The 14,966-nt window shown below is 36.2% G+C and overlaps 1 protein-coding gene across 2 annotated transcripts; it reads left to right on the forward strand.

Annotated features, from left to right (window-relative positions):
• The first annotated feature begins 361 nt into the window (after nt 1–361).
• Nucleotides 362–14,947, forward strand: vps4b (vacuolar protein sorting 4 homolog B). Of its 2 annotated transcripts, XM_059564115.1 has the most exons (13): nt 362–513; nt 1,441–1,552; nt 1,642–1,742; nt 5,204–5,315; nt 5,501–5,648; nt 6,449–6,507; nt 6,595–6,714; nt 7,487–7,643; nt 8,600–8,748; nt 9,018–9,099; nt 9,677–9,896; nt 10,022–10,162; nt 13,636–14,947. In XM_059564115.1, exons 1-13 carry the CDS (start codon nt 493–495, stop codon nt 13,735–13,737), a joined length of 1,524 nt encoding a protein of 507 aa, XP_059420098.1. In that variant the 5' UTR covers nt 362–492; the 3' UTR covers nt 13,738–14,947. The 2 variants fall into 2 exon arrangements, with proteins under 2 accessions (XP_059420098.1, XP_059420099.1); XM_059564116.1 differs by lacking the exons at nt 362–513; nt 1,441–1,552; nt 1,642–1,742 and adding an exon at nt 4,616–4,796.
• The last annotated feature ends 19 nt before the right edge of the window (nt 14,948–14,966 follow it).

A 14,966-nucleotide genomic window follows, 5' to 3' on the forward strand; every position in this document is an offset into this window, starting at 1 on the left:
ATGCGGTGCAACATGAGCAGATCTTAATTTGAAATTTCACTTTGTTTGCAGCAGACATAGATATAACTAGCAGTTAACCAAGTGGTTATCAGTCTTTTCAGTTTCAACTGAGATCAATCTATGTTTTTCTGTAATTGACTTTTTAAAATGGTGACCAGTGAAAAAAACATGTGTCTTAATATTAAGAGTCTAAGCAGTTTATGTATAGACACGATTGAAGGGGGATCAGTGGGAAGTTAGGATTTTTTTCATTGTGTTTTGAATTTCTTTATTTATTTAAAATAGAAAGAAGACTGCAGTATAATTTCTGGTTTTAAAGGAATGTATATATTTGAGCTATAATGATGCGAGAGCTTGTAGAGGGCGCTGTTTCTTGTGTTGCTCCTTAATTATTATCATGAGTCGAGTGGGTGTTCACAAACTAGACACATTCAACATACTCAACAATACCGAAACTGAACAGAGACCAACTTCACAACACATCAGCGTCACATGGAGCCTACCAATTTACAGGTAAATAAATCCATAAACACATATCATGAATACATGTCAAGCCAGTGTGAGCGTTGACAAGAGTATTGTAGTTTGTAACATTTAACAGCACATCCGTGTACATTTTCTTTTGAAAGTTGTTTAGAAACCATGTTCACATTCAGCACTCTCGGAAACATTGTCATTATTTATGAATGACGTTAGAGTGAAGTGATTCATGTTCCGTTTTAATACATAGCGTGACTCCCGAAGCTCATAATGCTGTCTTTTTTAGGCAGCTTCTAGTTTTGTCTTCCGGACATTAAAGATTTCTTTAGGATATTATCAGTTCAGAAATAGTATCGAAGATTCTGCTGTTGAAGTGTGACGATCTTCTGAGAACAGTTGAAAAAGTTTTCAAGGCTCTACTGTCTCCCAAAATATAACATTTATAGACAACAGGCAGTTCATATTTACTGGTTTTTAATTTATTTGTGTAGTTTATTATTTGTACATGCACATTTACTAATAGTCATAAGAAGCTACATTGTGGTGATCAGAGATTTATGTCTTGTGGAAATTACATTTTTTAAATTATTTATAATAATCTCATTTTCAGCTGAATTCTCTGTTAAAATGAATTGGGACTGAATATCTTTTTTTTTTTTTTTTAAACTATACTTGTCATAAATAACTTTATACGTGCAATGATTTTTGACGGATCACTTAAAATGCATTTTATTGATAAAAAAAAACAGCCATGCTAACAAATATTTTCTGTAACATTATTAAATATTTTAATACTAAATGTTATTACATGACATGTAATGGTACTTTAAGTACATTTACACTTTTTAATCTCTGAATAGTGGCTTATGGTGTATTCACCTCACCTTGTGAGTATGTATTGTCTTATATTTGAGACTGGTGTGATTATACGTAATAAGCTGCACATGCTTTATTTCAAAGAAAGCTATAGCCATAGCCAGCAAAGCTTCACAAGAGGACCAGGCTGGAAATTATGAAGAGGCTGTTAAATCTTATCAACATGCGGTGAAATATTTTCTGCATATAATAAAACGTAAGTGTGGCATAAATATAGGATTAACAATGTGCAGTGGTCTGTTCAAGTTCTTTTTGCATTTTAACCCTTTGTTTCCATGCATTCAGGTGAACCGCAGGGTAAGGAGGGCAATCAGAAGATCAGAGATAAGTGTAAGCAGTATCTGGACAGAGCCGAAGAGCTCCAAGACTGTCTTGATAAGAAAGAGGTTACTATAAAACTATCACTGTCTCTTTGTGTATTTATGTCCAAGCAATGGATTGAGTCCGGATTTTTAAAAACATACAAATTCAGATAAATCATGCTGTCTATGTGCAATCTTCATAAAAACGCCTGTCTGCAGCAGTTTATTAACGCATGCTGGAAATTAATACGTCTTTGCTCACTCACAAATATATGTTTCGTCAAATAGTAAAAACAACAATGATGACGACATGCTAATCAGCAAAACTTTGACCTCTTGATCTCAGGTTCTGTTCATTTCATTTCTAATATAATAATTGAGTCTCTCTGGGTGGCAGGTGACGAATTAGATGCTCTTTCACTGTACGCTATTGTTGTCGAAGTTTATTTCCAGGGTGTTGGCTTTTTCTATTTTTAGGTGCAAGTAAAAGTTTAGATCTTGCAGTATTACCAGATTATAACAGATACTGAAACTCAGTGTTTAGCCATGGCCTCTGGTTAGCTTGTGGGATGTGGGTGGGCTTTTTTGCGAGTGTCCCTGAAGGGCCTCTGTATGTCCCTGTAACATCTGGTATCTCTCAGAGATGTGGCAATAGGAGTGGCACCTTTAAATTCTTTGGTGTGTCACTACACTGATGACTTCAAATTTACACTGAACACCGTACACAACCAACATATTCTCATGGCAGTTTGTAACTATTTGTAGAATTTTTGGCTAAAGGTACAGTCACATTAGTGAACTTTTGGTGACATTTTGTGGGCAAACAGGTCCATTGTGTTTTGTCAGTAGGTATGAAGCACAGCTGATACAGAAGTCACAAATCTGCATGCATCGTTCACTCTTATGTAAAAATCCCAGCTTGTGTGGATTTCTATTGAAATGTCTGGATTACATGAACAGTCAGTGTGACTTTTTCCTGTATGATCTCAGTTGTGCAATTTTTGTATGATCTGCTTACATCCCACTGATGGCTAGGTTTAGGGATGGGGTAAGTGGAGGAACTTCATGCTCGAATTTTATTTTATTTTTTTAATCTCCAAGTGAACCACGTTATAAAAACTCACCACGGTTTTTGTGTTGGTCCCACTTCCTACAGAGATGCAACTAAACTGTCCACAATCAAAGAAAAAAGGTACAAAAGCTGTCACTGGGGCGACACCTATTCAAAAGGTACACTTTTATAATACACTAATATTTACACTTTAGGTAATAAAATGTTCCTTTAAGCTACCAATATGGACACTTTGGGTACAAAGGTGTGCTTTTGAAAAGGTGAAAGCTTTTGTACTTTTTTTCTGAGAGTGCACAGAAACCTTAAATCTACCAAATGGACCGTCCTCATCTAAATCCACTGACTGTATTTAATATTTCACAGCTACTTACATTTACTGCACTACAGTTTTATTGACAAGCATTTATTTTTCTTTTGAATAATGTGCATAAGGTACATCATGTTGACTATAAAGTTATTGGACCATGTATACTCCTTTTAATATTTTCATCATGTTTGGCTAAACTACATTCTATTTTTGTATTCCTTTCATAAATGTGTTTTATTATATTCCTGGTGTCTGGTGTTCACAACATGGATCTAAAGCAGGTTTCAAGTTTCTAGTGAGTCTGAAGGCCTTGATTACTTTTGGTTCTGGTGTGTTTCATTACTGGGTTGGAGCTAAATCTGCAGGAGCAGATGTGGGTTCCCCTGTTCTTCAAGGAACAATAGCAACTGATCTGGTTTATTATTAGCCTGTCATATTGCAATATAATGTCTGATAATGTGAAAGCAATGACAGGTCTCATGCCTGCAGGTGACCTTTCAGTTTGACAATGGAAACAGTTGTTTATAGCTCTGTTATCTCACTGATGACTTCAGACGTTTGGTAGCTATCACTATAGTAACACACTTGCCTGTTAAGATGTGAATGTGCAGATTTCTAGTAGCTTTAAACCAATGTGATAATACAGAAGAGACTGGAGTTAGTCGTCACACAGTGAATAATTCTCAGGGTGTGCTGGGAAATATTGTTTACTGACAGGATAAGTAGCCTGTCATTAAATTAAATTAAATTAATGCATTTAGCAGATGCTTTTATCCAAAGCGACTTACATATTCAGGGTAACATTTTTTACCTAACATGTGTTCCCTGGGAAGCGAACACACAACCTTGCTCTGCTAACGCAATGCTCTACCACTTGAGCTTTAGTTGAGGAGAATAATTCATTTGACATGCCAGATGCATAATTAATTAAAAATTAATGTAATATAATGCAACATTTTTAATTCAGTTTTGGCAGAAACAGAAAAGATCATTTTTAAATTGGATAAAAGGAAAACACATATCACACCTTGTCCTGACCTTAGGCTACATTTGAAAAATCAGACAATTTTAAAACACCTTACAATTAGTTGTTGAGGTTTTATTGTGTTCACTTATTTACTCAACATATCTTACAGAAATGCTTTTAATGGTATGAAAACTTGGGGTCTTGAAACCAGCTTCAACACAAGACCACAATAGAAAGCAAGCATTTGTGTATTCGGATTAGATTTCTTTGAGAACTAGCCCCAGTGCCGCAGATAATCTCGGCAAATTAATTGTCTTTAGGTAATCACTGTAACATTCAAAATATTCCAATCAGACGTTGCCGTGATCTGTTTATTTCCGTTGACGCAGTTTTTTTTTATTTTGTGGCATCAGCTTTAGAGAATCCTTCTTGTTGTTATCTTCTAAAATCTTGAATATATTCCAAGTACAACTTTTATTACGTAGGAATGACTTGGTTTATTTTCCTGAAACCGGAGGCCGCACCAAATGGGCGTGTGTTAGCGTATGACGCACGACATTTTTTTGGGAACACGTGAGCGTGGAGGCGGAAGTGACATTCGACATTTTTATGCGGAAGTTGTTTATTCTCCGATCTCAAAAATAAGTATTGAAAAATCACAAATTTACAACCCTCGTTGTTTGTTTGTGAAAACGCGACAGTTTGTTTATATACCACGTGTCTTTATTTTCCCAAACACGCCGTTCGTTCGTGATTTTTTCAGCCCTTATGGCTGCCAACAACAACTTGCAGGTAAGTTAGCAAACAAATGATCTCATAGTTTAGCAAACCGACAGCGAGAATGTGAACTCATGGACTAAATTAAATTAAATAATAAGTTTAATCGTATTTGTAAATTCATATTTTTAAAATGCAGTCGTCTTGTAGTGAAGAAGTGTTGTCTGCTTTGAAGTTTAGATATACATTCTGTTTGTGCTTCTATGAATGCAGTTATGGCTTGTTTACGTCTATTAATATCCATTTCATTGTTTAAGTGAACGCTATAGTTTTTCAGATGTCACATTTGTCTTTGTTTGAGAAGTAGGATGTCCTGAAGTGTCTAATTTATGTGCTTTCATGTTACTACGAATGTGACAATAAAACTGCATTCATTACTTAATAGCTGCACAATGATAATAATAATGCTGTTTACCACACAGAAAGCTATAGATCTGGCCAGTAAGGCAGCTCAGGAGGACAAGGCTGAAAACTATGAAGAGGCCCTGCGTCTGTATCAACATGCAGTTCAATATTTTCTGCATGTTGTCAAATGTAAGTATGTTTATCTGTAAAATAGTTTTTTTAGCAACAAAAATTTTCATTGAATGTTCATGTATATATTGCTTTAGCATTATAATGTTGATTTATCAGTATGTTATTGAGAAGACTTTACTGCATTTACAGCAGTGGCAGCTTTCAGTCACCTTTATACGTTTAACCATTTTTTTTTTATAAAGATGAAGCACAGGGTGAAAAGGCCAAACAAAGCATTCGGGCCAAATGTGCCGAATATTTAGACCGGGCTGAGAAGCTGAAAGAATACTTGAAGAAGAAAGAGAAAGCCCCGGCGAAACCCGTGAAGGAGTCTCAGTCCAGTGACAAAGGGTGTGTGCTGCGGGTTTGATGTTCACTGAATACATACAAACATACACGTGCATTCATTTGTATTTCATGTGTACTTGATTTCTGTGAATCAAATCATCAAGATTAATTAACTGATAATTGATTTTCAACACTAGAACATGTCCGGTGTGAAAGCCCTGCTTTAAAAATAAATAGACAAATCTTATCTGGCCCTGATGGACCTTAATAATACAGGGCTTGATATGTGAAAATATGTGGTATTGCATATCCCTAACTGCTAGCGTGTGTTCTCATGCGTCTATGCAAAGCTGTGTTAGCGTCTGTGAACTGTGAACTTGCCCCTTTGCTGTTATGCTATTTATATAACTGTTAATTAGTTTAGGGTTGGTTAGATTTTTTAAGTGTTTTTGGAAGAAGTTTCTTCTGCTCACCAAGGCTGCATTTATTTGATCAGAAATATAGTGATACAGTGATATTGTGAAAAATTATTGCAATGTAATATATTTAAAAATGTAAATTATTCTTGCGATCAAAGCATCATTACTCAGTCTTCATTGTCACATGATCTTCAGAAATCATTCTGATTTGCTGCTCATGAAACATTTCTGATTATTATCAATGTTGAAAACGGTTTTAGTCATTTTATTTCAGCTTTCTTTAATGAATAGAAAGTTCAAAAGAGCAGACATCATTTAAAATATTTTATTACATTCTAAATATCTTTACTTTCACTTTTGATCAATTGAATGTGTCCTTGCTGAATAAAAGTATAAAGAAAAATGACTGACCCCATATATTTCCCATTGTATATTTAACCCTAGGAATGAGAGTGATGGAGAAGAAGACCCAGAAAAAAAGAAATTTCAGAATCAACTTTCAGGTATGTTATTCCCCGTCCTTCTAAATGAACGAAATTACTGTTTTTGCTAACACATATTGAATCTTATTGGCTGATCTTTTATCACAGGAGCTATTGTCATGGAGAAACCAAATATTAAATGGAATGATGTTGCCGGGTTAGAGGGGGCCAAAGAGGCTTTGAAGGAAGCCGTCATTCTGCCAATCAAATTCCCACATCTCTTCACAGGCAAGTGGCTATATCACCATCAACTAATGGATACTGCTGTCATACAACACTCTTAAAGTTTTAAAGAGGAGGTATAATGCTATTTCATGCATTCAGAGCTATTTACACTGTTAAAGAGTTGGATTTTCAAAAAATGAGTTGGATGTATTTCTGTGCCAAATACACTCCCTCTGGGTTTGTATAAGTTTCAGAACGTTTTTTTCGAGCATGGTCCTTCATGATGTCATGAAGGGCGGAATTCCTTTGTCCTGGAAGAGCGTGCACACAGCAGCGCAAGAGCAGTCTATCGAACGAGCTTCTTTCGGCTGACGGATGTCGTCGGCAGCGCTGCACAGGACTTGCTGGAGAGGAATGACTCGATAACATTGTTCAGCTTCCCAAAGAACCCAGTGTCACGTGAACAGTGGATGCAGTTGGTTTTTCCGGGGCAGCAGCGGAGTTATTGACGAATGTTTTATAAACGAGGTCCAGTTCAGTGCTGGGTTTGTAGATGGTTTGATACTGAATGATGGAGCGTGGCTGTTTTTGTATTTTTATTTTATAAATCTGCTTAAACTAAAGACTCTTCGGAGATATGAAGAATGCAATACTACTCTATAGGTACTCAAGATTAAGATGAGATTGGGTGAAACTGTGTGTGTTATGTCCTCTTTATGTGTTTAGTGGTCAGAAGTGCCTGTATGTGTGTATCAAAAATGCAACTGTACCAATACCCAGTAACAGGAAGTGTTGACAGAGAACTAATACTGATGACAAATGATTTCTGTCTCAGGTAAAAGAACTCCCTGGAGGGGCATCCTTCTCTTCGGGCCTCCTGGAACGGGCAAATCGTACCTGGCCAAAGCAGTAGCGACAGAAGCCAACAACTCCACCTTTTTTTCCATCTCCTCCTCTGATCTGGTATCTAAATGGCTGGGAGAGAGTGAAAAGTGAGTCTTGTGAGGAATGGCGCCGGTTACCTTTAGCTGTTTTAGCAGTTTAAGTTTCTTTCTTGTGTTGAGCTTCACTACTGTTTAGACTTTCTTCCCTTCCGCTCCTCGCTTTGCTCCCTTTTGTATGTTTCTCAGATCTGAATTTCAACAGATAAGCACAGTGCTCAAACAACATTTCATTTAATTTACACAGAATGCATGTCAGCTTAATGTGTGTATATTTCCAGACCTATTGCTATAAAAGTGCAGCTTTTTTTGTGGGGTCTGTGAAGAGAATTTGCTACTGAGCTAACTGATGCTCGTTAATCGATTATTAACTGTCAACTTACAAGATTATTTTAAATAAGAATTGAATTAAATAAGAAAGGATAGCTAAAAGTCTGTGACCTGTTCAAAATACTAACATTTGTTTACTGGGAATTAATTTACCGGTGCAAAAAGCAGCAAACAACAGATTCACATGCGGCATCCTATCTAAAGGAGTGAGGGGAAATAAAATAGCCTAGCTATGTTTACATTGTTTATTATAATGTTTGTAAACATTGAGTCGGCATTAGGCCTATTTCTGTATTAAATAAAATGTGACTTATAGGTGTCTTATGTTCTCTCTCTCTCTCTCTCTCTCTCTCAAAAAAAACACAATTTGTTAAATGCACAGCATATTTTAACCATGCAACAAACCTTTTTAAATATTTTGATAAATTACTGAAAAGAAAAAAATGACTTTTTTTAAAACCGTTTGTATTACTCGGTCAAAATTCTTAACAGTTGGTTAACGGTTAACCAGTTAAAATGAAACATCCCTAATGGCAACATTTTTAGATTCTCTACTTTTTTAGGAAAATGATACCGAGTGAGATCTAGAGTTTTGATTGGTTAAAACTGCTTGTCACCTGATTAAATAGTTTAAATGATGCCATGTGATGTCTAAAAGTTTCCTTTCATCCTCTCAGGCTGGTGAAGAATTTGTTCAGTTTGGCCCGAGAGCACAAGCCCTCTATCATCTTCATCGATGAGGTTGATTCACTCTGCGGCTCCAGGAGCGAGAATGAAAGTGAAGCAGCTCGCAGAATCAAGACCGAGTTTCTGGTTCAGATGCAAGGTGAGCCTATTAGACATGTTACGATGTCAAATCCTGCTCCTGGTCCAATCCCAATTAAACCCACCTTAAAGAAACTGTGGAGTTATTGACTAAGCTGTGTTTGTCTGAAATGCATTCGGGATCAGCAGTGACGTAAAATCATACAATCAAAATCTGACATTTGTCTGACATTATTGTGCTATTAAACATTATTTTTTCATCATGTTAGTATTTTTTATGGTGTTATAATGAACCATGATTACGATCTAATTATAATACTGTCTTTGTAGGTGTTGGTAATGACAATGAAGGGATCCTGGTGCTGGGAGCCACAAACATCCCCTGGACGTTGGATTCTGCCATCAGAAGACGGTAATAATTTGTTTTCATGAGTGTCTGAATTACTAAGAGAAAACTGAAAGAGAAAAGTGGGAGAGGAGTGATTATCAGTTAAAGATGATCTCATTAGACTCTGTGTTCGTGTGATGCATCATGATTGAATGCCATCGTCGAGAGACATGGGCTAGAACAGGTTATTCAACTCCTTTAGCTCAGTATGAGCTAGACAGCATGAATCATGTGGAATGTTATGAACTATCTACAGGTTTTTGCAATTAATGTAGTATATGTATATATGTTTGTGTGTGTGTGTGTGTAATTATTTAAAAAAAAACTGGCAACTAAATAAACTAGCATGTTATGCTATTTAAAAATGTGCATGTAATGCTTTTTTCCCTGATTGTTTTGAATGCATCTTTAATCTAGACCTGTGACCTAGACAAAGGCTGGTGACTCCGTTTTTGTTACTTCATAGATTTTGACTTGATTGTTTGAATATTGTTTTTATATGGGGAAAAGTGTTAAGAAAGTGAGTGTGTGTGCAGCTATCACTCTAACTGTAACTGTAAGCCTGTAGCTGTTCATTGTTTGTCTTCTGTGTTGTGTTTAGATTTGAGAAACGTATCTACATTCCTCTGCCGGAAGAGCACGCTCGTGGATTCATGTTCAAGCTGAATCTGGGAAGCACACCGAACAGTCTCACCGAGTCAGACTTCATGACTCTGGGCAAGAAGACGAACGGCTACTCAGGTGCTGACATCAGCGTCATCGTCAGAGACGCCCTCATGCAGCCCGTCAGGAAGGTTCAGTCGGCCACTCACTTCAAACGGGTGAGTCCTCTGACACCGATTACATCAACACTTCAAGAAACAGACTGAAATGAGTCTTACATTGATAAGTCTTAAATAAAATACTCACCAGTTCTTATTGTAACCATTATCTTGTCTTTCATTAGGTACGAGGACCATCAAGGAATGACCCGGATGTCATAGTCGATGACCTCTTAACCCCTTGCTCCCCAGGTGATCCACAGGCTATAGAGATGACATGGATGGAAGTCCCTGGAGAGAAACTTTTGGAGCCAATTGTTTCCATGGTGAGCATGGTTTTATTTTCTGATTTTTAAACCATCAGTACCGTATTTTTCGGACTATAAGTCGCACCTGAGTATGTCGCATCAGTCCAAAAATAGGTCATGATGAGGAAAAAAACATATATAAGTCGCACTGGACTATAAGTCGCATTTATTTAGAACCAAAAACCGAGAGAAAACATTACCATCTACAGCCGCGAGAGGGCGCTCTATGTCTTCAGTGTAGACTACAGGAGCACTGAGCAGCATAGAGCGCCCTCTCGTGGCTGGAGAAGGTAATGTTTCCTCTTGGTTCATTTCTCTTAGTTAATTTCTCTTGGTTCATGTCAAATTAATTTTGATAAATAAGTCGCACCTGACAATAAGTCGCAGGACCAGCAGAACTATGAAAAAAAAAAGTGCGACTTATAGTCCGGAAAATACGGTTTATACTAGGGATGCATGGGCCCGATACTGATCTCCTGTACTCGTACTCGTTAAAATGCCCCGATACCACACAGTACTTGATAAGTGCCATATTCAGACAAAGAAACACAGACAACAGACAGTAGAGTGGAGTTATTAGAGATTAAGGTTGTCTACGTAGGATATCTATGCAATGAATATAATGTTAAACATTCAGTATTAATACAACTGTATAGCTGATGTGTGTGAGCTGGTTAAGCACGCTGAGTAGGGTTGTAACGGTATGAGATTTTCACGGTATGATAATCGTCTCAGAAAATACCACGGTTATACAGTTTCACGGTATTAAACAATCAAAACAGGGTTTTTTTGTGTGTTTATTCAAATTTCATTAATCAAAAACAAGAAAATTTTAACATTGATTATTTATTAGTTTAATAACATATTTATCATTAATAATTCATACAAATTCATAAATTCTGGTTTGACTTAATTTCTCTGGATTCTGTACTTTTATGATTTAATACAAATATACTGTCAAAAATGGTGGTAATGAAAATGCATACAAATTTTACAATTTAATTGATGTTTTAAATCCTTTATTCTTTAATGTTTTCGCAAAGGGCTGCACAACAGAGATTTACTAAATTAAAATGAGGGAAAAATTATATTCCCTAATGTTTATGTCAATTATTATTATATTAGAAGTAGGCTACATTATAGTACAATCGTAATTTCTGTCAATTTCTTCGAGTTAAAAAGCAGACTTTTATTTGGACGGGTTGTATTGAAGAGCTTTGAGTGTCAATGTATTTGTTTTTGACAGTAGTTTTCTCAAATAAAATGATGAAATGATTATTAATTGTTCTCTCAGTGAGGCGCTCAGTGTTTGTGTTCAGGTCCTCAGATAGTGAGACCGCAGCACTGTTAAACCATGCACTTTAAGCCACGCTGGCGCATACTTGTGTATGTAGTACATGACAACGCCACTCATTCACAGAGAGACATGCAAAACAAACAGATTAGCCTATATATTTATATAGCAGTGCTTTTGTCATTATTTTACAGCTTTGTTTTTTATTTATTCATCAATTCATCAAATCGCACATTTTATGACATCTGCAGAGTAGCAAGCTACTGTAAATTCATTGTCATGCCTGGATTCTGTGCTTCACTCCGTATCACAGAAATAATAATGCATTACCCTTAATTTATAAATAGGACATGGCTGTATCTGCACGGGATGATGATGTTCTGAATAGGTGAACATGTTGGATGCGTTTCCTCGTTTTGCAGCCGCTTTCCGACCACAGTTTTTGCAAACTGTGTCTACCTTCAAGGACAAATAAGCATTCGTCTTTTCTATACAAAAAGTATTCCCATACTAGTGCCAGTTTGAACTCATATTTTGACATGGGATAGAGATTAGAGATAATGGCCTCTGTCTCTGTCACTGTACGTGTGGGTGGAGCAAGAGAACAGTTAGGTGGAAAGTTGTTGCCTAGGCGCAGTTGAGATTCTGTGTCTGTTTTCTCTCAATACCGTAGATAAGCAAATGTACATGGTATGATAATCGTACATGTTTATATCACAGTATATCGCCATACCGGTATACCGTTACAACCCTAACGCTGAGTGGATTGAGCGTGTGGCGGAGGAGATGTGCAAGCTTGTCGAGTGAATATACATTTCATCACTGGAAAGTTTATAGTTCATTCGGAAATGACAAAAACAAGTAAAACAATGCACGAGTTACTTAACGGTAGGGAGAGAGAGAGAACGCTTGCGCACTTCTGCACACGCATTCAGATTCAAACTAAATCGTAAAAAAAGACAATTTATAGGTGCATTCACTATAAACATAATTTATTTTCAACATTAGGCGTACATGACTTTCTGGCGAACATGAATCTAGCAGCCTGTGTGTAATGCACTCAGCAGTATGTTACAACTGTACCTCTCGTTCTGCAACAGTACAAATACATGCACGTGTTGCACATTTTGCTTGCTTGAGTGTTTCTGCATTATATGAGTGGCTATGGAATATAAATCACAGCATGTTTTAGATTAAAAAAAAAAAAAAACCCTATAAAAATATCTCGAGTGGTACCCTGAATTATTACAGCAAAGCGCACCATTACAGTACTAAGTCACTGCAGTGGAGAAGCTCTAATGTTATTAAATTACAGATGATGAACCATAGAGCAAAAACATGAACAAAGAAAGTAACAAAATATTGTAAAATATATTTTAATGGGCATAATTGAGTGTGATAATAACTGATGGATATACAGTCAAACCAAAAATTATTCAGAGACCAGATATAATATTTAAAAAAAAAATTATTATGATTTTTTTTTTTTTTTTTTACTAGTGGTTTCAGGACACTATAGTTCATTTATGTAAGTGAGGATAGCAAAATAAAGTAAACTGTCACAATTATACCCCAAAATTCTTTAAACAAAGTCTGGGGGGAAAATGAAGTTGAGGTTTGCATGAAACTAGAAGACAGCATGCACAGGAGACTACACACAGTCTTTAAGGCTAAGGGTCGCCCGACTAAGTATTGATAGTAGATAACATTTTAAAATAAAATAATAAAACAGTTAATATTGTTTTTAGCTTTTTTCTCTTTTATTATTATTAATAATTAAAGGCAACATATGATGCTTTTTTTAAAGATCATTATTTTGTTTATTTGTTGTAACAGAAAAATGTTGACATGCTTAATGTAAAAAAAAAACATTATTTTTCAAATACTGTACATTATTGTAGGTTTATAAAGAATATCTCAGAGACTTTAGTCATTGCAACTTTACAGATCTTCTTTATGCACCAAGAGCTTGTAACACTCCAAAGAGAAAGGAAACATTTAAATCGCATCATATGACTCCTTTAATTAATTAATTAATTAATTAAATGATTTTTGGTGTTTTTTTGATAGGTCCACAAGCCGGAACTCTAACTCGGGACTTGCTATATTTTTATTATTTTATAGTATTTTGATTTTATTTAAAAGACTGTTATGCTAGTTTTATAAATTCCTCATTATACCCTGTTCATACCCACAGTCGGACATGCTGAGGTCTCTCACCAGCACAAAGCCCACTGTCAACGAGCAGGATCTGGAGAAGCTGAAAAAGTTCACTGAGGACTTTGGACAGGAGGGCTGAACAGAGCTGGTCTCCCCAAACCAAAGCAAACAGATTGTGATTGTAACGTCTTCTCTCTTGCCCTTCACACGCCCCTCTCTTCCTTTCGTACCCACAACGAGCCCCCTCAACTCAGGCTCGATGCTAGATGTAATTTGAAATGTGTATCTCTTCAAGCCCACCTCAGTTTTTCTTGATATGCTCTGCCTGCAAAACTGCCATCAGTACATTGTGACCATCATGCATCTTTTATCATTAATAAGCAGTCTCAATCATAATTATCTGTGCTTTCTATTATTAACACAGTCAGCAGCACCAAAAACAGATGTGCTGTAAGACAATTAGCAATTATAATTAGTTCCTTTACGCAGTGACTAAACATTTAAAGTAATACATTTTGCTTACCGTCACATAAATCTGAATGGACAAAAGGTAAGCTTCAATGACACGTGAATATTTTCCAGCTCCGTTTTAAAATGCTTTTGTTGGCGGTGCTTTGTTTTGTGGGAGAAGAACCATTTAAATGGCTCTTGTTTGTTGTTGCGAAGACCTCTTTGGGCACTAGTGTAGACTTCACAAGAGATGTGTCTTTCCAGAGTTGCATTTTCCTTCTCATTTGAGAAAGTCGTGCTTTGAATCTGTGCATTGGCATTTGATATAACACTTAGAGATCCGCATTTAACAATTCAGGCGCTCATATACTACATACGGTTTTGTCTTCATGTACATTGTTACATTCAGTATATTACTGTAAAATGTGCTGTTCCTTCACTGAGATGTGAGTTACATTCTGTGTTCAAGGGCCAGTGTTGGACATTCGTTGTTAATTCACTTGCTGAGGCTCAGCACACAATGTGCCTTCTTCGCATTTTACTCCTGTTTTTCTCTCTCAATCTGCACACACATAGATGCACAAATACTGATGCTTGTAGATGGCTATATAACTGTTTTTATAGGCAGAAGAATGATTGGATGATATTTGCACATTTCATTAAAAAATTTTCAAACATGTATATCAATCTGTATGCGGCTCCTATGCACTCATAGGTGTTTGGTTTGCCATTTAAAAACCTATAAGACATTGTACTATTAGAATAACAGTGTAGAAAATATATATTTGGTTTGTTTTAAGGATAAGTGTTGATAAACTTATGGTTTCCAGACAGTTTAAAAATGGTGTATTTCGTTCATTTTAATATTCACGTGTAAATAAAGGCTGAAATGAAACTAACTTGACACATTTGATCCTT

This window comes from Carassius carassius, chromosome 12, assembly GCF_963082965.1.
Source record: "Carassius carassius chromosome 12, fCarCar2.1, whole genome shotgun sequence".
NCBI classification, from domain to species: Eukaryota; Metazoa; Chordata; class Actinopteri; order Cypriniformes; family Cyprinidae; genus Carassius; species Carassius carassius.

What these genes read in the sequence shown, in the direction of transcription:
- vps4b (XM_059564115.1), top strand. Translation starts at nt 493, where the DNA reads ATGGAGCCTACCAATTTACAG. An exon ending in ACTGTCTTGATAAGAAAGAG is followed by an intron (nt 1,743 to 5,203) that starts GTTACTATAAAA and finishes TTTACCACACAG; the next exon opens with AAAGCTATAGATCTGGCCAG. An exon ending in TGGAGCCAATTGTTTCCATG is followed by an intron (nt 10,163 to 13,635) that starts GTGAGCATGGTT and finishes TCATACCCACAG; the next exon opens with TCGGACATGCTGAGGTCTCT.